Raw genomic sequence first — 19763 nt, 5'->3', positions numbered from 1 at the left:
GGCTGAGTGAGACTGACTGATCAAACTGGTTAACTTATCTCATATCCTTGAATGTTGCTGTTGAAACATCGAGTATCATGTTCTTTGCATTGTACTTGCATTTATGAGAGGAACAGAACAGCAATCTTGCATGCTGTGAAAATTGTTCTGATTAAAAATGCTTGTGAAGCTATTTCAAGAAAATGGAGAGGGGAGCAAAATGCAATGGCACTTTTTAACATGGTAAAACATTGAGTTGCACTTCACAGAAGTGCTATCGAACGCAGCTTAACAGCAGGCCGCATGAAATTTTACAATAGATAACCAAAATCTTGGTCAAAGAGGGAGGTTATAAGAAGCATCTGATCTAGAGGGGGCTTTTAGGGCTTAGACAGTTGGAGGTATGGTTGCCAATAGTGAAGCAATTTAATGCAAGGTCTACCCATAGTGCAGAATTGGAGGAGTTCAGAAATTTGGAAAGGAACATGCGAGTCCATGGACTCGATCCATCAATGAAAAATCAGGCAATTCAGGATGGAGTGTCAGTGTAGGTAGGTAAGCACAAATAGTGATCAGTGAATGGGACTTAGTGCAGTTTAGGACCCTGGCATCAGAGTTTTGTTTGAATTTCAATTATGGAAAGTGGAAGATAGGAGGCTACCAGGAGAGTACATAAATAGTTTGGAGAAAATAATGGCATGGATGAGGGATTTGACAGCAGATGATAGAGGGCAGTGGCAGAGTCGGGAAATATGGCGGTACACGTAGGGTGCATCTTGTGGATAATACATGGTCAGAAGCTCATTTTGGTGTCAGCTACGACACCCAAGGTTGTTAGTGCTCTGGTCTAACTGTGGAGTTGCCGGTGGAAGGGATGGAGACGGTGGCTGGGGCATAGAGTTTGTGGTGGGGCGCAAAGATGAGGGGTGGGATTTTCCGGTTGTGCTCGGCCCAAAGCCGGAAAATCCTGCCCGAGGTCAACGGATCTTCCCATGATCTGCCTCCTGCCTGCTACGATTCCAATGGCGGGTGGAATGGAAAAATTCACCCCAATGGCTTCAGTCTAAATATCTATTTGGGTAAGTTCTCATCCAAATCTGCATGTCAGCCACGCTATGTTACAATTTAGACACGGAGCATTTGAGGGAGTTGGGGTGAGAGAGCTGAGCATGTTCAGTGTAGATGTGGAAGCTGATGTCTTCAGATGCTGTTGCCGATGGGCAGCATATAGATGGAAAAGAATGAATGGGTGCTGGGAGCTATCCTTCAGTGTTAGAGGAAATATGAGAATAAATTTGGGAAATTGCAACACATTAAAGGCTGTTGGAGAGGAAAAGTAAGTTGGAGATGGGACTTCAGTTTGAAGGACAAAGTGGTTCTTTTTTTTTTACAAGAGTGATGATTGTCTCAGATTTCAAGGGAAGTACACAGTACCTGAGAAGAAGGAGCAGTTAATCATAGCAGGTAGAAAGGAAAGTTGAATGGCCAGCAGTTGTCAAAGAATAAAATTTAAAGTTTATTTTATTAGTGTCACAAGTAGGCTCACATTAACACTACAAATCCCCTAGTCACCAGACTCTGGTGCCTGTTCGGGTACACTGAGGGACAATTTTAGCATGGCCAATTAACGTAACCAGCATGTCTTTCGGACTGTGGGAAGAAACCGGAGAACCGGTTGCAGACATGGAAGAACGTGCAGACTCCGCACAGACAGTGACCCAAGCCGGGAATTGAACCTGGGTCCGTGGCGATGTGAGGCAGTATAGGCTAGTAGGATAAGGATCGAGTCATGTGGGTAAGTGAGCTGAGAGAAGGACGTGAGGAGGTGTAAAATAAGTAGACTAAGGTCAGTGTAAGCTCACAAGATAGCTTGGGCTATTTGAAAGGAGAAAAGTGACAGAAGAAGTTGCTTATTAAGTAGCCTCCATCTTAGTATTGATAAATTCCATGTGTACTTTGCATTGAGGGTGGTGGGAGTGAGGGGAGTCGATGCAAGTGTCGGTGGTGAACTTATCTTTGCATTCCAGGATCATCTTAGAGCATGAAACAGATTTGGAGAGCAGGACCAGTAGCACTTGTATTGTCCAGCCAGACCTGGTGAAAAATGGCTAAATCAGTTGTTAGCCATACATGTTGATGCTCATGCAGCATCTATGGGGCATAAGAATTAACATTTCAGGTTTGTGACTTTCCACCATGATGTTTTCTTCACTCCGCAATTGCTGCCTGACATACTTAGATGAGGACCGTACCAGGGTAAATGACCAGGATAAGCGAGAGTCATGTTTTTTTATGAGCACCAGGACATCGAAGATAGAGTCAGGAGTGTGACTGAGCAGGACAGTAGCTGCTGAAATATGGAGAATAGGTGACTAGATGATTGTTGGTTGGGAGTTTGAAAGTGCATTTGCAGATTACATGGAAGGGCTTTTTTTTTTTACCAGGAATGAACATCAAAATAAGTTGAGTTGGGAGAACGCAGATGTAGAGTGGTACTTGTAGGTGATCTGAGTTAACCTTGTCTACATATGAAACCATATGGCTAGCACAGGGCACGTGAAAGATCATGGTTATGGATGAAGAAATTTCTCCTCTATTCGCACTCCTAAATGACTGACCCCTAGTTCAAGACTATACTAGCAAGGGAAAACAGCCTTTGTGCATACGACTTGTCCGAATCTTCTTTTTCAATGGTATTAGCTCACATTCTTCTGAACTCCAGAAAATATTGGCATTCTCAACTGGATATCTCCTCATGGGTCACTGCTGTCACCCCAGGAATCCAATCTAGGGACCCCTTGAGGCAAGTATATTTTTCCTTGGGTAATGACATCATACTCCCAAATGCAATCTCACTAAACCCTTGTATAATTGCAGCAAGAATTAATTGCATTTCCCCCCATGAAGTAAGGGTAAAATGCTGCTTAAACTCAGAATTGCTTGTCTGATGTCCCAACTAGCCGTGGCTGCTTCTACTTAACTTTTCTTCGATGCTTAATTAATGATTGAAATTATTGTCTTCCAGATTGATGCTTCATTGGAGCAGGAAGTGGTATTGGTTCATGCTCCTGATTTTCCAGGAGCTAGAGTGGTGAGTGACCTTATTAGATGGTGACCGTTCTTTTCGCATAAATTGCGCAACATATTCAAGGGTCCCAGCTGCCAGCATTGTAACTGGCTCAGAATTTTGTTTATTGTTTGAAACAGACTGGCCATACCATAGAATAGAACTCGTGTGGTTGGATGAGAAAAAGGACAGAAATACATGGTTCCCATTCAAGATCAGCAAACTGAAGACTTTTGTTTGTGTTGTTATGACCTCACAAACATGTGGATAAACCTTTCCCATTCTTCTTGAAGTGTACAGATGAAGCTTATTTATTTTTCTTTTCCAATTTGGCATTCAGATTGTACAACTTGCTTCATGAAGGAACATCTAACTAGACACTAAAAACATAAAATGATTATAAATAGGGATATAGGAATTAGGAGCAGGAGTAGGCAATTCAGCCCTTCAAGCCTGCTCTGCCATTCAATCAGATCATGGCTGATCTCTTTCTGGTCTCAAATTTACCTCCCTACCTGTTCCCCATATCCCTTTAACCTGTTTTTAAAAAAAATCAGAAGTATATCTATCTCCTCCTTGAAACCATTTCATGATTCAGCCTCCACAATGGTATTGGGCAGTGAGTTCCACAAATTCACCACCCTCTGCGAGAAGTAATTCCTCCTCCTCTCCGTTTTACATCTACTACCTCTCAACCCATACCTGTGACCTGCTGTTCTATTTGGATTCACAAGGGGGAACGTTTGACCTACGTTTACTTTATCAATCTCTTTTAGTATTTTATCTAGATCAGATCTCCTTGCACCCTTCTAAAATTGAGTGAGTATAAGCCCAAACTGTTTAATCTCTCCTCGTACGTCAACCCTTTAATCCCTGGAATCATTTTGGTGAACTTCCTCTGAACTGTCTCTAATGCCACCACATCCTTCCTGAAATAAGGAGACCAAAACTGGACACAATACTCCAGATGTGGTCTCACCAACACCCTATGTAAATGGCAGCATTCCATTTGCCTTCTTTGTCATATGCTTTACCTGCATGCCAACTTTCTGCGATTCATTAACAAAGACACTTTGATATCTCTTCACAGGTGCACTTTGAATCTGCTTTCCATTTAGATAATTTGCCTTTCTATTTTTTTCGGTCAAAATGGATAATCTCTCAATTATCCACATTAAACCCCATCTGCCAAGTTTTGGCGCATTCTCCGAGCCCCTCTATATCCGTCTGTAAAAATGTTTATTTCCTCTTGACTGACTGCTTTCCCATCTATTTTAGTATCATCCCAAATTTTGCGATTTTACGCTCTGTCTTGCAGATCATTTGTAGAGATTGTAAACAGTTGAGGTCCAAGGACTGACCCCTACCGCACCCCACTAGTTACAGTTCGCCAGCCAGAGAAAGAGCCATTATCCCGACCGCCTGCTTTCTGTCAGTCAGCCAATCCTCAATCCAATCTATTACTCTACCCCCAATCCCCTGTAATGTCACCTCCTGGATCAGCCTTTTATGCGGCACCTTCTGGAAGTCTAGATATATCGCATCCACAGTTTCCCCATTATCCACTTTGCTGGTTATGTCCTCAAAGAACTGGAGCTAGTTTGTCAAATATGACTTGCCCTTCATAAATCCATGCTGACATTGGTGGATTGAGCTTTGTTTTTCCCAATGTTCAATCATGTCCTCCTTGATGATTGATTCCAGGAACTTCTCCACCACAGAGATTAAGCTAACCAAAGTTTCCTACTTTGTGCCTTTCCCTTTTTGAATAGGGGTGTCACATTAGCATGTTTCCAATACTCCGGGACATTTCCAGAATCCAAGGAATTTTGAATATCACAACCAATGCATCACTATCTCTGCTGCCACCTCCTTTAATACCATAGGGTGCAGGCCATCAGGTCCCGGAGACTTATAAGAACATAAGAACGTAAGAAATAGGAGCAGGAGTAGGCCATCTAGCCCCTCGAGCCTGCCCCGCCATTCAATAGATCATGGCTGATCTGACGTGGATCAGTACCACTTACCCGCCTGATCCCCATAACCCTTAATTCCCTTACCGATCAGGAATCCATCCATCCGCGCTTTAAACATATTCAGCGAGGTAGCCTCCACCACCTCAGTGGGCAGAGAATTCCAGAGATTCACCACCCTCTGGGAGAAGAAGTTCCTCCTCAACTCTGTCTTAAACCGACCCCCCTTTATTTTGAGGCTGTGTCCTCTAGTTTTAACTTCCTTACTAAGTGGAAAGAATCTCTCCGCCTCCACCCTATCCAGCCCCCACATTATCTTATAAGTCTCCATAAGATCCCCCCTCATCCTTCTAAACTCCAACGAGTACAAACCCAATCTCCTCAGCCTCTCCTCATAATCCAAACCCCTCATCTCCGGTATCAACCTGGTGAACCTTCTCTGCACTCCCTCCAATGCCAATATATCCTTCCTCATATAAGGGGACCAATACTGCACACAGTATTCCAGCTGCGGCCTCACCAATGCCCTGTACAGGTGCATCAAGACATCCCTGCTTTTATATTCTATCCCCTTCGCAATATAGGCCAACATCCCATTTGCCTTCTTGATCACCTGTTGTACCTGCAGACTGGGCTTTTGCGTCTCATGCACAAGGACCCCCAGGTCCCTTTGCACGGTAGCATGTTTTAATTTGTTTCCATTGAGATAGTAATCCCATTTGTTATTATTTCCTCCAAAGTGTATAACCTCGCATTTCTCAACGTTATACTCCATTTGCCATATCCTCGCCCACTCACTCAGCCTGTCCAAATCTCTCTGCAGATCTTCTCCGTCCTCCACACGATTCACTTTTCCACTTATCTTTGTGTCGTCTGCAAACTTCGTTACCCTACACTCCGTCCCCTCCTCCAGATCATCTATATAAATGGTAAATAGTTGCGGCCCGAGTACCGATCCCTGCGGCACGCCACTAGTTACCTTCCTCCAACCGGAAAAACACCCATTTATTCCGACTCTTTGCTTCCTGTCGGATAGCCAGTCCCCAATCCACTTTAACACACTACCCCCAACTCCGTGTGCCCTAATCTTCTTCAGTAGCCTTTTATGGGGCACCTTATCAAACGCCTTTTGGAAATCCAAAAACACCGCATCCACCGGTTCTCCTCCATCAACCGCCCTAGTCACATCTTCATAAAAATCCAACATGTTCGTCAAGCACGACTTTCCCCTCATGAATCCATGCTGCGTCTGATTGATCGAACCATTTCTATCCAGATGCCCTGCTATCTCCTCTTTAATAATGGATTCCAGCATTTTCCCTACTACAGACGTTAAGCTGACCGGCCTATAGTTACCCGCCTTTTGTCTCCTTCCTTTTTTAAACAGCGGCGTAACATTAGCCGTTTTCCAATCAACCGGCACTACCCCAGAATGCAACGAGTTTTGATAAATAATCACTAACGCATCCACTATTACCTCTGACATTTCTTTCAATACCCTGGGATGCATTCCATCCGGACCCGGGGACTTATCCACCTTCAGTCCCATTAGTCTACCCAGCACTGCCTCTCTGGTAACATTAATTGTATTAAGTATTTCTCCTGCTGCCAACCCTCTATCGTTAATATTTGGCAAACTATTTGTGTCCTCCACCGTGAAGACCGACACAAAAAACTTATTTAAAGACTCAGCCATATCCTCATTTCCCACTATTAACTCCCCCCTCTCGTCCTCCAAGGGTCCAACATTCACTCTAGCCACTCTATTCCTTTTTATATATTTATAAAAACTTTTACTATCATTTTTTATATTAATTGCTAGCCTAGCTTCATAGTCTATCCTTCCTTTCTTTATCGCTTTCTTAGTCTCTCTTTGTTGTTTCTTAAATTTTTCCCAATCACTTGTTTCTCCACTATTTTTGGCCACTCTGTACGCAGCTGTTTTTATTTTAATACTCTCCTTTATTTCCTTCGTTATCCACGGCTGGTTCTCCCTTTTCTTACAATCCTTGTTTTTTGCTGGAATATATTTTTGCTGAGAACTGAAAAGGATCTCCTTAAAAATCCTCCACTGTTCCTCAGCTATCCTACCTGCCAGCCTGCTCTCCCAGTCTACCTTAGCCAATTCATCCCTCATCCTATCATATTTCCCTCTGTTCAAACAGAGGACACTGGTTTGGGACCAAACTTTCTCCTCTTCCATCTGAATCAGAAATTCGACCATATTGTGGTCACTAGACCCAAGAGGGTCCTTCACAATAAGATCCTTTAATTCTACCTACCTCGTTACACAATACCAGATCCAAAATAGCTCGTTCCCTCGTCGGTTCCGTAACATGCTGTTCAAGGAAACTATCCCGACAGCATTCTAAGAACTCTTCCTCCATTCCACCCTTACCGACTTGAGTCTGCCAGTCAATGTGCATGTTGAAGTCCCCCATGATTATTGCCGTTCCGTTTTTACACGCATCCCTTATCTGCTTGTTTATAGCCCTCCCTACCTCAACATTATTATTTGGGGGCCTATTATCTGCCTTTAATCTCATTTGTTTATTCAATAACTTCTCCCTAGTGATGGTTATTACACAGAGTTCCTCTGCATTAACTGCATTTTTTGGAAAATTTTCATTATTCTCTACTATGAAGACAGGGGCAAAATATTGGTTCTGTGGTTTCCCATTATTACCTCACCAGTATCCTCCTCCAAAGACCAACATTTACTTTAGCTATTCTCTTCCTCTATATACTTATGGAAGCTTTTGGTATCCATGCTTATGTTTTCTGCTAGTTTCTTTTTGCAGTGCATCTTCGCTGTTTTGTTTTTATCTTCAATAGCCTTTGATGAACCTTTCCTATCCGCCAGCTTACTGCTAGCTTTAGCAGTGTGGTATGTAAATGAAGGAAACTAATTGGGTGAAAGAATACATGTTTCATAAGCTGTATTTGAGCATCTTTCATTATTTGTTGTGTTGTTAACTGGGGTTTTTCAGTGGATGTGAAACTGTCTAATAGTGTGGCTGCAGTAGACAAGTTAGAAGAGTTCTTGAGTGTTTAGTTATTCGCACTGTTGCACATTTTTGGAAGTCCGGTCAAACACAGCAACTTGAATTAGCTAATTATAGACTGGGATGATAGTACTATGAAGAGCACAGAGCAGGAGGAATTTCTGAAGTATGCACAAGAACTTTCTGAATGATCGTGTGTGCAATGCAATGATGAGAACATGGTCCTAGATTTAGTACTGAGGAATGCAAGAGAGTATGTTTTGGTGTTGGAGCATTTTGAAGACAATCTCGGCTTTACTAAAATTATGGAGAAGGGCAAATAATTTAAATGGAAGAATATTTAACTGGAGAAGGGCGATGTCAGTGAGATAAATTAGGATCTGGTCCATATGTTATGAAGAAACTGATAAGCAGAACAGTTGAGCAATGGGATTTTTTGGGTACAGAGCAGAAGAATGAGTAGGAAATAGAGTATCAAAAGCTAAAGTTCCCTGGGTGGTTGAGATCTAGACAAAAATGAAGCAGAACAAAGCTCAGACAAATATAGAGAGCCAACTTGAATGCAGCAGATTTTAAAAAGGAGTCAGATAATATTTCAACAGCTAACATAAAAGGGAGTCTAAAAGTCTCAAACCTAAAAGAACAGATTGTGTTGATCATTACCTTGTGGAAGTGAAGGACAAGGCTACAGCATGAGATGACCATTGCATCTGTCAAAGGCTTGATGCCAATGTTGCAGTAAAGGAGGAGCTAGTTGTGATATTGGGTAAGATAAAAAGGGTAAGAGAGTCGCATTGTTCACTAACATTCACTAAGTTCCAATGGGTAAGATCTTTGCTGACTGACTGGAGCAAGAATGGGAATTGGGCAGGCAAAGGGCGTAATCTTCCAGTCTTCCTTAGATATCCGGATGGTAGCAGAGGACTGAAGAATTTACATGTTACCTTCTTGATCAAAACTGATTGGAATAAACCCAACCATAACAGGCAAGTTAGTCTAAAGTCAGAAAACTCCAGAGAAAACAACTGGTCAAAAAAATTGGCATTTGTACAAGTACAAACTGATAACGAAGTCTGCATGAATTTCTTGAAGACAAATCATACTTCACGTATCTTTATTTTTAAGTTATTTGATTAAGTGGAGGTCATTAGGGGAAGTTTATCGAGGCTTTGGAGAGGATGGAGTAGAAACTTCCAAGTATGGGACTAGAATGGGAGACCAATCATGAGATTAGAGAAGGTGGGGCTGTTCTTGAGAGCAGAGAAGCTTAAGAGGAGATTTGATGGCAATATTCAAAATCATTGGGCTTTGGTGGAGGAAACAGGAATTTTTTTTCCTTTTGTAGAAGGCTCACAAATCGGATACGATGTAGAGTGATTGGCAAAAGAATCAGATGTGATGTGAGGAAAAATAACCTGCGTGAAATTGAGCTGATATCATCTCCCTGAAAGGATAATGGAAGCAGATTCGAGAGTAACTTAGAAAAATAATCTAATAAGTACCTGGAGATGAAAGATTTATAGAGAAAAGGGTAAGGGGTGAGATGAATTGCATAGTTCTAACAAACTGCAGGCATGATTGGTCAAATGGCTGCCTTCTGTGATCATTCTATTATTCTGTAAAGGAATAGTACCAGAATTAAGTTGGGCATGAGTTTTTCCAACAAAGATAATTGATTTGCACAAACTTCTTTTTGTACAGATATTTGCGCCAACTGGGCCCCTCAACAGGGATTACGATGATGTGCGGAGATTCAGTGATGCGGCTGTCGTTGGCATCAAGCGGTATGTGGTCCAGTTCATGAGCAACATGTATCTTTATCTCTTTGTATGTTTCCCTTCTTCAGTAAGAAGTCCTGATTGTTCTGAAGTCTTAGAATGATAGTGATGTATTTTAAAATAGTTTGCTAAAGTAGCAAAATAATTGTCGCGAGTTGGATTAAACATGCATTGGTTTGTGTTTTTTTTAATGTTGGAAACGGGACCGTGCAATGGTGAGTATTATTGGTAAGGTTGCCATTTCAACTTCTGACCACGCTATAATCAGACTTAGTAAAATGAAAGATCGTGATATGGAGTGAGTTCTGCCTTGCATGAAGCCCATACTAGAATAGTACAACAAACCAGGAAGAAGTCCATGTTGATGATCTGTGATGATAAACATTTTTTCTACGTCTGCTTAGGAAAAGTCTGAAATGTTGCATTGATGCTCACGGATCTTTTTGCTTCCCTCCCCTCACCTCAGTGCTTTGAAGGCTGGCATGGTGAAGCCCATCTTGGTTTGTCCTCCTCAAGAGTTTTTCAAAGAAGCCCCCTTAGCAACTTTGCTTGGAGCGCTGCATGCTTTGTATGTGGTGAGTAGAGTATTGCATTCCATAATCCAAATCGTTTGTGATTCAGTTGGAATTGAATCAGTTTGAGGCTTTTCTTGCAGGACTAGATTCGACTGATCACCATCAAGTCACTTCAACCTGCAAGGGCAGGTTCCAACGGACAGAGCAACTACATGGCTTAACATATGTCGTGAACACTAGGCTCACTCACCTCCTGCATTTATTTTGTGATATTTGTTGAAGGTTCAGTAGGTAGGGCGCAGTTGATAGCTTGTGGAAAAGAGAAATGTGGGAGGAATGGTTGTAAAGGAGTACTGAAATAAGTAAGGAATAAAGGACTTTTAATATTTTAATCTTGTGTAAGTGATTATGCAACTTCTTTGGCGCAGAGATAGCATCTACCTCTGGGCCAGTACAAAGAAAGGTACAGCACAGGAACAGGCCCTTCGGTCCTGCTAATCCATGTAGATCATGATGGCCTAACTAAAGTAAAAAAAATATTTTGCCAATACTCAGTCTGTATCCCTCTATTCCCTCCCTATTCATGTACCCATCCAGATACCTTTGAAATGTTGCTAATGTGCCTGCTTCCATCACTTCCTCTGGCAGTGTGTTCCAGGCATCCAGCACTCTCTGAATGAAAACTTCCCTGCACATCTCACTTAAACTTTCCCCCTTGCACCTTAATCCTGTGCTCCCTTGTAATTGACACTTCCACCCTGGGAAAAAGGCTCTGACTATCTACCCTGTCTATGCCTCTCATAATTTTGGAGCCCCTATCAGGTCTCCCCTCAGCTTCCATCTTTCCAGTGAAAGAAATCCGAGTTTATTCAACTTCCCCTCGTAGCCAACTCCCTTGAGACCAGGCAACATCCTGGTGAACCTTCTTTGCACTCTCTCCGAAGCTTCCATGTCCTTGTGGTTGTGTGGTGACCAGAATTGCATGCAATACTCCAAATGTGGTCTCAGCAAGGTTTTGTATAGCTGCAACATGATTTGCCAACTCTTGTACTCAATGCCCCAGCTGATGAAGGCAAGCACGCCAAATGTTTTCTTAATCACCTTGGCCACCTGTGTTGCACTTTTGGGAAACTATGGACTTGCATGCCCAGATCCCCCTGTACGTTCATGTCCCTCAGGGTTCTTACAGTATAATTCACACCTAACTTTGATCCTCCAAAACGCATTTGTCCAGATTAAACTCTATCTGCCATTTCTGTGCGCAAATCTCCAATCTATCTGTATCCTATTGTATCCTTTGAGAATCCCCGGCACTACGGACAACTCCACCAATCTTTGTGTCATCTGCAAACTTCAGACCACCCACATTTTCCTCCAGATCGTTTATATATACTACAAACAACAGAAGTCCCAGCACTGATCGCTGCAGAACACAGCTAGCAATAGATCTCCATTCTGAAAAACACCCTTCCACTGCTCCTCTGTCTTCTATGACCAAGCCAGTTCTGTATCCATCTGGCTAGCTCACCCTGAATCCCATATGATTTTAGTTTTTGTCCCAGTCTGCCATGTTGGACCTCGTCAAACACCTTACTAAAGTCCATTTAAACTACATCTACATCCCTTCCCTCTTTGTCACCTCTTCAAAAAACTCAATCAAGTTGGTGAGACATGACCTTCCCTGTACAAAACCAAGCTGCCTGTCACTAACTTGTCCATTTTCTTCCAAATGTGCATCTATCCTGTCCCTCAGTACCTTCTCAAAGCTTCCCCACCACAAACATCAGGCTCACCAGCCTATAATTTCCTGGATTATCCTGGTTTCCTTTCTTAAATAAGGGAACAACATTAGCTATTCCCCAGTCCTCTAGAACTTCACCTGTGGTCAAGGAGGATGTGAAGATATCTGTTAAGCTATCTGTTAAGCCCAGCTATTTCTTCCCTTGCCTCTCGCAGTAACCTGAGATAGATCCCATCCAGACCCAGGGACTTGTGTATCTTTACAATTTAGGATACCCAACACTTCCTCCTTCGATTATATTGACATTCTCCAGTGCAATCATACACCCATCCCTGACCTCAACATCTGTCATGTCCTTCTCCTTGGTGAATACCTATACAAAGTAGTCATTAAGGATCTCGCCCACTTCCTGTGGCTCCACGCATAACTTCCCTCCGTTGTCCTTGAGTGGATCTACTCTTCCTCTTACTACCCTCTTGCTCTGACTATAAAGAACCTTGGGATTCTCCTTGACCCTGTGTGCTAAAGACATTTCAAGGCTTCTTTTGGCCCTCCCAATTCCACGTTCAAATTCCTCCCTACTTTATACTCCTCAAGGGCTTTGTCTGTTTTGAGTTGCCTAGACCTATCTATTGTATACTTCCTTTTTCCTTTTGACTCAGCTTAAAATTTCCCTTGTCATCCATGGTTCCCAAATCTTTTATTTTTGCAGGGACATACATGCCCTGCACTTCAATCAACTGGCTTTTAAAAGTCTCAATGTGGATTTCCCCTAAAAAACTGCTCCCAATCCACATTCCCCAGATCCTGTGTAATTTGTATGCAATTGGCTCTCTCCCAACTAAGCAACCTCACCCAAGGGCCACTCTTGTCCTTATCCATGACTACCCAAAATTTTAGGGAATTATGGTTGCTAAGCCCAAAATGCTACCCCACTGAAACATTGATCACCTGGCCCAGCTCATTCTCCAATACCAAGTCTGGTATAGCCCCCTCCCTGTCCCTCCTTTAACCATGTCTCCATAATATATAACATCATAATTCCATGCTGTAATCCAGGCTCTCAGTTCATCTGTCTTACCTGTTATGCTTCTTGCATTGAAGCAAATGCACTCCAGACCTCCAGTCATGCCGAGCTCCGTGACCAGTTTAAACCCTCCCTAGCAGCACGAGCAAACTTCCCGTCCAAGATATTGGTGCCTCTCCAGTTCAGATGCAACCCGTCCTTCTTGCACAGGTCCCAGAAGCCCTGGGTTTTCAGGACTTTATGGCCACGGTAGGTGGCAACAGCTTGATCTTTCAGCTTGCAAACCCTTCCAATATGCCTGACAGCAGGTGATAAAAGTAGGAGAGTTTCTTGGTCAGCCATTCTGCAGAAGGCAATGGCAAACTATTGCTCTAATTTGCCAAGCATGGCCCATGGTCGCCAACATCCTCTCAGGGCATGGGACCTCAAGGAAAAGAAGTGTATTGAGTGATTTTGATCCTAATCCCAATTAAAATGATCTTGGCAAGTCCCAACTGGCCAGCTAAGTATTTCCATTATTGATGTCTTGCAGCCATTGGAGATTCGTGAAAGATACCCGGACAAGGCCACTAAAGTGGATTATCTGGGTGTATGGGCCTCAAGTCATGAGGAGGGGGCAAAACTCGTCCGACTGTCATCAGCACTAGAAAGAGGCCGGTAAGGACCAGTTGAGGGTCATGCAGGTTTGAAAACTCACTTACGTCTGAGCAAAGTTAAGTCTCCGACATTGTTGTGGACCCAAGTAACTTTAATGTGAGTTTCCTTCACATCTACATTATTTTGAAGGTTGCCCTACCCTGTTTAGAAGCCCAAGTTTTTTTTATCCTTGTTGTCATCTGTTTTGAGCAATAACACTCTCTGCAATGCTACCTCTGTACTTGTCATGTTGTTTTCCCTATCCAAAGTAAAATTGTGATTGCAAGAAAAAATGAGAACCGAGAGCAGGAAAATTATAGGACTGGCAGATCAGAGATGAGCTTAATTCCTGTCAAGTTTTTGTTTAATCACTTCACTGCTACTTAGCATGCACTATCTGAGCTAAAATCATCTGTCTTTCCTTTTCCAGAACTGTATGCAGAGATATTGGTGGATCTGACCCAGAGCGAATGGCAGCTCCAAAAGTGGCTGACTACGTTCAGAGTATTTTCAGTAATTCTGTTGTCTCTGTAAGTGCTTCTTTGTTTTATGCAACTTCAAAATGCTACTTCTGTTTTCCATGTACAGTATACACTTCTGTTGAAATTGGCATGAAATACATTTTTAGGACGATAGGGCACTGCAAGCAACCCCAGTCATTCATAGCATTTTGAAAATTCATTTACGGGATATGGGCATTGCTGGCAAGGCAGCATTTATTGTCCATCCCTAATTTCCTTTGAGAAGGTAGTGGTAAGCTTCTGCCTTGAACCGCTGCAGTCCCTGTGATGTCAGCACACCCACAGGGCTTTTGGGGAGGAATTAGCAGGATTTTGACCCAGCGACAGTGAAGGAATGGTGATACATTTTCAAGTCAGGATAGTGGTGGCTTGGCAGGCAACTTCCAGGTAGTGGTGTTCTCATGTGGCTGCTTCCCTTATCCTTGTGGATGGTAGTCGTCTTGGGTTGGTAAGCTGCTGTCTGAGGAACCTTGTGAGTTTCTGCAATATATGTTGCGGATAGTGTGCACTGTTTTTCACTGTTCATCAGTGGCAGAGGAAGTGAATGTTTATTGATCGGACGCTGATCAAACAGGCTGTTTTGTTTTTGATGACGTTTAGCTTCTTGAGTGTTGTTGGAGTTGCACTAAGTGCAAGAGTATTCCAGCACACTCCTGACTTGAGCCTAGGGAGGCAGGATTCCTAGCCCTTGACCTGCTTTGAGTATTTGTATAGCCAGTGCGGTTCAGTTTATAGTCAACGGTCAACTCCTAGATGTTGATAGTGCGGAATTGAATGATGGTAATGCCATTGAATGTCAAGGGGCGATGGTTAGGTTCTCTGCTGTTGGAGATGATCATGACCTGATATTTTTGTGTCACGTGACATTTCTGTAGTACACAGGAGCTGAAGCTGGAGATTGCCCACTCTTGCTGCATAAGGACATGATTCAGTATCTGAGAAGTTGGTGGTGGAGGGAGTGGATGTTTGTAGATGTGGTGCCAATCAAGTGGGCTGCTTTGTCCTGGATGGTGTCAAGCTTCTTGAGTGTTGTCAACCAAGCAAATGGGGAATATTCCATCACACTCCTGACTTGTATAGATGATAGATAGGCTTTGGGGAGTCAGGAGGTGATTGATTCCAGTTTTGCTAGGGCTCCTTGATGCCACACAGTTGAATGCCCTTTATGTCAAGGGCTCTCTGGAATTTGGCTCTTTTGCCCATGTTTGAACCAAGGCAGTAATGAGGTCAGGAGCTGAGTGACCCTGGCAAAACCCAAACTGGCCATCACTGAGCAGGTTGCTGCTTGTGCATTTTAATGTTTTTCACATAAAGCAGGATTAATGAATTAATTTTTAACAAATAAATGCTGCAAGCCATTTTGAAGAAAGCATTGAAGAATGTTGTGTTTAAATTCATATCTTCAAATTTTTTGAATCCCATCAATGCCAAAACGCCAGTTCAAATTGCTGATCTTTTCTGTTGCTAGGTTTCAGTGATTAGTGATTTAACAACAATAGAAGAGAAGTACCCGTGCTTGGCAGCAGTCAATCGCTGTGCCAAAGGTAAGTTGGCGCATTGACTGAACTGAATTTTTCACTTTTTACCTAAAGATAAGTTATGTTACTGTCGACTTGTACCTCACCGGAACCTATTTGAATCAGAAGTGCAATCTTTGAGTTCTGTGTGTAAATGCTAATCTAGTTCAAGTCTTGGTAGCCTGCAGAATTTTCATGACCACAAAAATGTCTGCAATCTTTCTGGAAATTCCATTTTGTTTTACATCTATAACATGTCACCATTGCCACAGTTAATAAAATAAGCAAGATGAAGTCCTTTTGCTGACCATCATTGCAGTGAATGATTGCAAGGCTACTTAGCCATTTTTTTCCAGTTTGAAGTGAACTTGGTGTAGGACTCATCTGAGTGGATGAGGTTCATTGGCAGATAACCGCATTTAGCAAGCAGGTCCCTGCTTTTAATCAGTTGCTGTGCTATGTATTTAATATAAAAATCTAATTAATTAATTTGAAGTGGTTATGGGTTTTAAATTCACTCTCGCTGAAATGGATTTTCCAAGTGTTTTTAATCTATCTTTTCAGTCATTTAATTTAATTCAGTTTGTCTATTTGTCCTCACTGAGGAATGGGACGTCATGTTATTTGACCTACATTGTGCAAAGAATGGGAACCCACCTTGATCCATGTGACTCACAGTACTGAGCTATGGTTCACTTGCACCAACAGTTTTGACCAGTGCATGCAAAAGTGTTGACGTAATTTCATATATATGGGATTTAGTCAAGGGGTTATTGAGTCCTTTTGGTTAGATGGATTGTTGTATTCATGTAGTGCTATATTCCACATCTCCATGCATCTTTGAGCTGAGGGATTTATCCAAAATTCAAACTAATCTATAGTCTTAAATATCAGAAATTGACAAAACTAGAAATGCACAGCACGACAAGATCTGCGAAAATTGAATCCGGTCTGTCAGGTTTCTGGTCAAAGGATTGCTCTGCTCTGAGGAATGGTCTTGCATTTGAAATGTTAATTGACTTCAGTTTCTGCAGATATTCCCTGACCTTCGGACTTTTTCTAGTTTCATGTTTGTTTTCAGATTGTAGGCATCAGAAATATTTTTTCAATTTAGCTTAATTCTCTGGATACTTCGCTAACTTGAACTAGTCATGGTGGGATGCTTTACACTGAGAGGCATGATTGGCAACTGCTTTTCCTGCACCCCCAAAATAAAATTTACAGTGTCTGGCTTTGGCCCAAATGGAATGATGCCCAAAATAAGGCAGCTGGCATCAGTTAATATTGCAACTGAACAGTCGCTATCTCAGTTCAGCATGTTACTAGTTGATGATCCTCCCCCCAATATTTTGTGTATTGCAAACACTTGCATTCATTACCTAATTCTCCACCATCGTATCCCCCAAGTGTATGGGAATTCATTACTGGGCAGGAACCAAGCCCGAGGTCTTCCTGTTAAGTAGAGTATATTTGCATGCCTTTCTGCAACAGTTTCCACCTGATGCAATGTTTAAAACAACAGAACTATAGTTCTCATCTGAACTTGGAAAAGCCTGTGATCCAAATTAGATGCTAATTCTATCACCACCTTCCTGCTCCTGATTTATATGGTCTGCGTTTGATTGTTTTGCCAGACTAAATACTGATATTATTTCCCCCTCAAACCCCTACAGCTGTAGAGCGACACCAGGCACGGGTTATTGAATTGCAGTACACAGGACAGGGTACCATTGACAAAACACTCATGCTTGTTGGCAAGGTAAGAACATAGTAATAAAGCTGAGAAATAGCTTACGCTTCATGTGGTGAGGAAGCCTGATTTTTGTATTCGATCTCTGTATTTTGCAGTGATTACATGCAAATTTGTCTCCTTTTGAAGAATTTAACCTTGATTTGAAATTAATTGTATGTCATAGACTGAGGCTCAATGTCATGATCCAGATCAGAAACTCCAATGTGTTTTATGAAATCATTGTAAAACATAAATTGTTTGCACTTTGACTTTGGGAAGGGGCGCTGCTTTTTTAGTGCAGTGGGCTGTGGGACTCTTGTGGGGGCCGTTTCGCGGGCTCCCTGCTGGGCGCCCGGGCCTGAGTGTGTCTCCCAACGCTGGATTTCTGGCGCCGTCAGTTCCATGCCAGAAATCGGTGCGGACCTGAATAAATTATGCAGCCCCTAATTTCAGTGTACATTGAATGCAATTAGCAGGCCCGGGACTGAAACCTCCAGGCCCGCTAACATCTCTTTTACCCCCCACTCCCTGCCAGGAGTATTTTGCTCCAATATAGCTCCCCACTAGTGGGGCGCTAACAACCCGAACCTGCTGGAATGAAGCGGGGGAGGGGGAGGGGGGGCAATTGAGGCCCCCTGAGAGGGTTGGGTGCCAGAGGGTTGTCCCCTGGGCATTGGCATCTTGGCAGTGCCAGCCTGGGGCCCCTGGCACTGCCCAAGGGGTGAAGTGACAATGCCCAGGCAACACTGGCACTGCCCCCAGAGGTGGGGCCTATTGGGGGTGGGGCCTCCGGAAGGATGCACAGTGGGGTTGGGGGGGGTCCAGCTGCCACTCTGCAATTGGGGCTGGCCATCTGGGATGGGGTAACGGGGGACGGGCAGGGTCGGTATCGAAGCTGGCCTGGACATGTCCGGGAGACCAGCATGGGGTGGTCTCACGGCTGGTGTTGCGGGGGGGGGGGTCGTGGTTCTGGCCAGGTGTGGCAAATAGGACCACTGCACATGCGCCCCAATCGTGGTGCTGACAGATTGGCGCATGCGCAGTGGCCTGCTCAGTGCTGTGCTGCCAGCCTCTCGTGGGGATATAGGCCTGACCCACTGATTTTAACGTGATTCACGCTGGTGCACTCTGCACTGCAGAATGTAGGAGATTCTTTTTTTAAACTCCTGCTGAAAAAAACAGCATGATTTACTCCAGTTCTTAGTTCGACACTTAGAATTTTTGGGGGAGAATTGCCCCCAAGATGTTTCACTCCAGGTATGAATCAAACGTTATATGAGGGAGCTTTTATTGAACAAAGTATTTCAGAAACAGTTAACACACATTAAAATTAACAGTATCTTTTACCAATTACAAACATGAAAAAAATCATATTGTATAAACCTTAACAGGTCACTGTACTGTTCTCACACCAAATAAACACTCTTGCAACCATACACCCGTCCCAGTAGTGGCTCTATATCTACCTTGAGGTATGCTGGGAGTTCCAGGATGGGGAAGTCAGAGTTTCAATTCTCCATTCAAAGGACTAATTCACAGTCGGTGACGCAAAACTGCAAGAGCAAAAAATGTATGCTCACATGATGCTGGTTCTGGCAGTTTTGCGTCACCGACTGTGAATTAGTCCTTTGAATGGAGAATTGAAACTCTGACTTCCCCATCCTGGAACTCCCAGCATACCTCAAGGTAGATATAGAGCCACTGCTGTCCTCTAGCTTTTATCCAGCAAACCTCTTCAAGAGACAGAGGCACTCCGAGCCAATAGTTACTAGCTAGCCAGCCACCAAGAGCCAAATTTGCAATAACAGGAGAGAGAAAGAGAGACATAGAAATATTGCTTGCAGTCTGCAGTCCTAACCGCTTCTAACTAAAAACTCTGGATTTGTCTATGAAAAAAAGCTGTCCAAAAGCATTTGACCTATTCACAGTCTTCTGCCAACAATTCAAAAGGGTCGTAGAATGTTCACCAGGTTGATACCGGAGATGAGGGGTGTAGCTTATGAGGAGAGATTAAACAGATTGGGTCTGTACTCGTTGGAGTTTAGAAGGATGAGGGGCGATCTTATAGAGACATATAAGATAATGAAGGGGCTGGATAGGGTAGAGGTGGAGAGATTCTTTCCACTTAGAAGGGAAACCAGAACTAGAGGGCACAGCCTCAAAATAAGGGGGGGCCGGTTCAGAACAGAGTTGAGGGGGAACTTCTTCTCTCAGAGGGTAGTGAATCTCTGGAATTCTCTGCCCATTGAAGTTGTGGAGGCTTCCTCGTTGA

The 19763-nt window shown here is 43.1% G+C and overlaps 1 protein-coding gene across 1 annotated transcript in view; it reads left to right on the top strand.

Annotated features, from left to right (window-relative positions):
* The window catches only part of LOC144510118 (putative aminopeptidase W07G4.4), a 51582-nt gene that overhangs the window by 11725 nt on the left and 20094 nt on the right, over nucleotides 1-19763 (top strand). The window contains exons 4-10 of the mRNA XM_078239405.1: nucleotides 3005-3070; nucleotides 9726-9808; nucleotides 10269-10377; nucleotides 13618-13742; nucleotides 14152-14251; nucleotides 15711-15786; nucleotides 17433-17518. Of these exons, the coding sequence (XP_078095531.1) occupies nucleotides 3005-3070; nucleotides 9726-9808; nucleotides 10269-10377; nucleotides 13618-13742; nucleotides 14152-14251; nucleotides 15711-15786; nucleotides 17433-17518 (645 nt within the window). The remainder of the gene's footprint in view (nucleotides 1-3004; nucleotides 3071-9725; nucleotides 9809-10268; nucleotides 10378-13617; nucleotides 13743-14151; nucleotides 14252-15710; nucleotides 15787-17432; nucleotides 17519-19763) is intronic.

Source organism: Mustelus asterias, chromosome 22, assembly GCF_964213995.1.
Source record: "Mustelus asterias chromosome 22, sMusAst1.hap1.1, whole genome shotgun sequence".
Lineage (NCBI taxonomy): Eukaryota > Metazoa > Chordata > Chondrichthyes > Carcharhiniformes > Triakidae > Mustelus > Mustelus asterias.
This window is presented reverse-complemented; position numbering and strand designations above follow the sequence as displayed.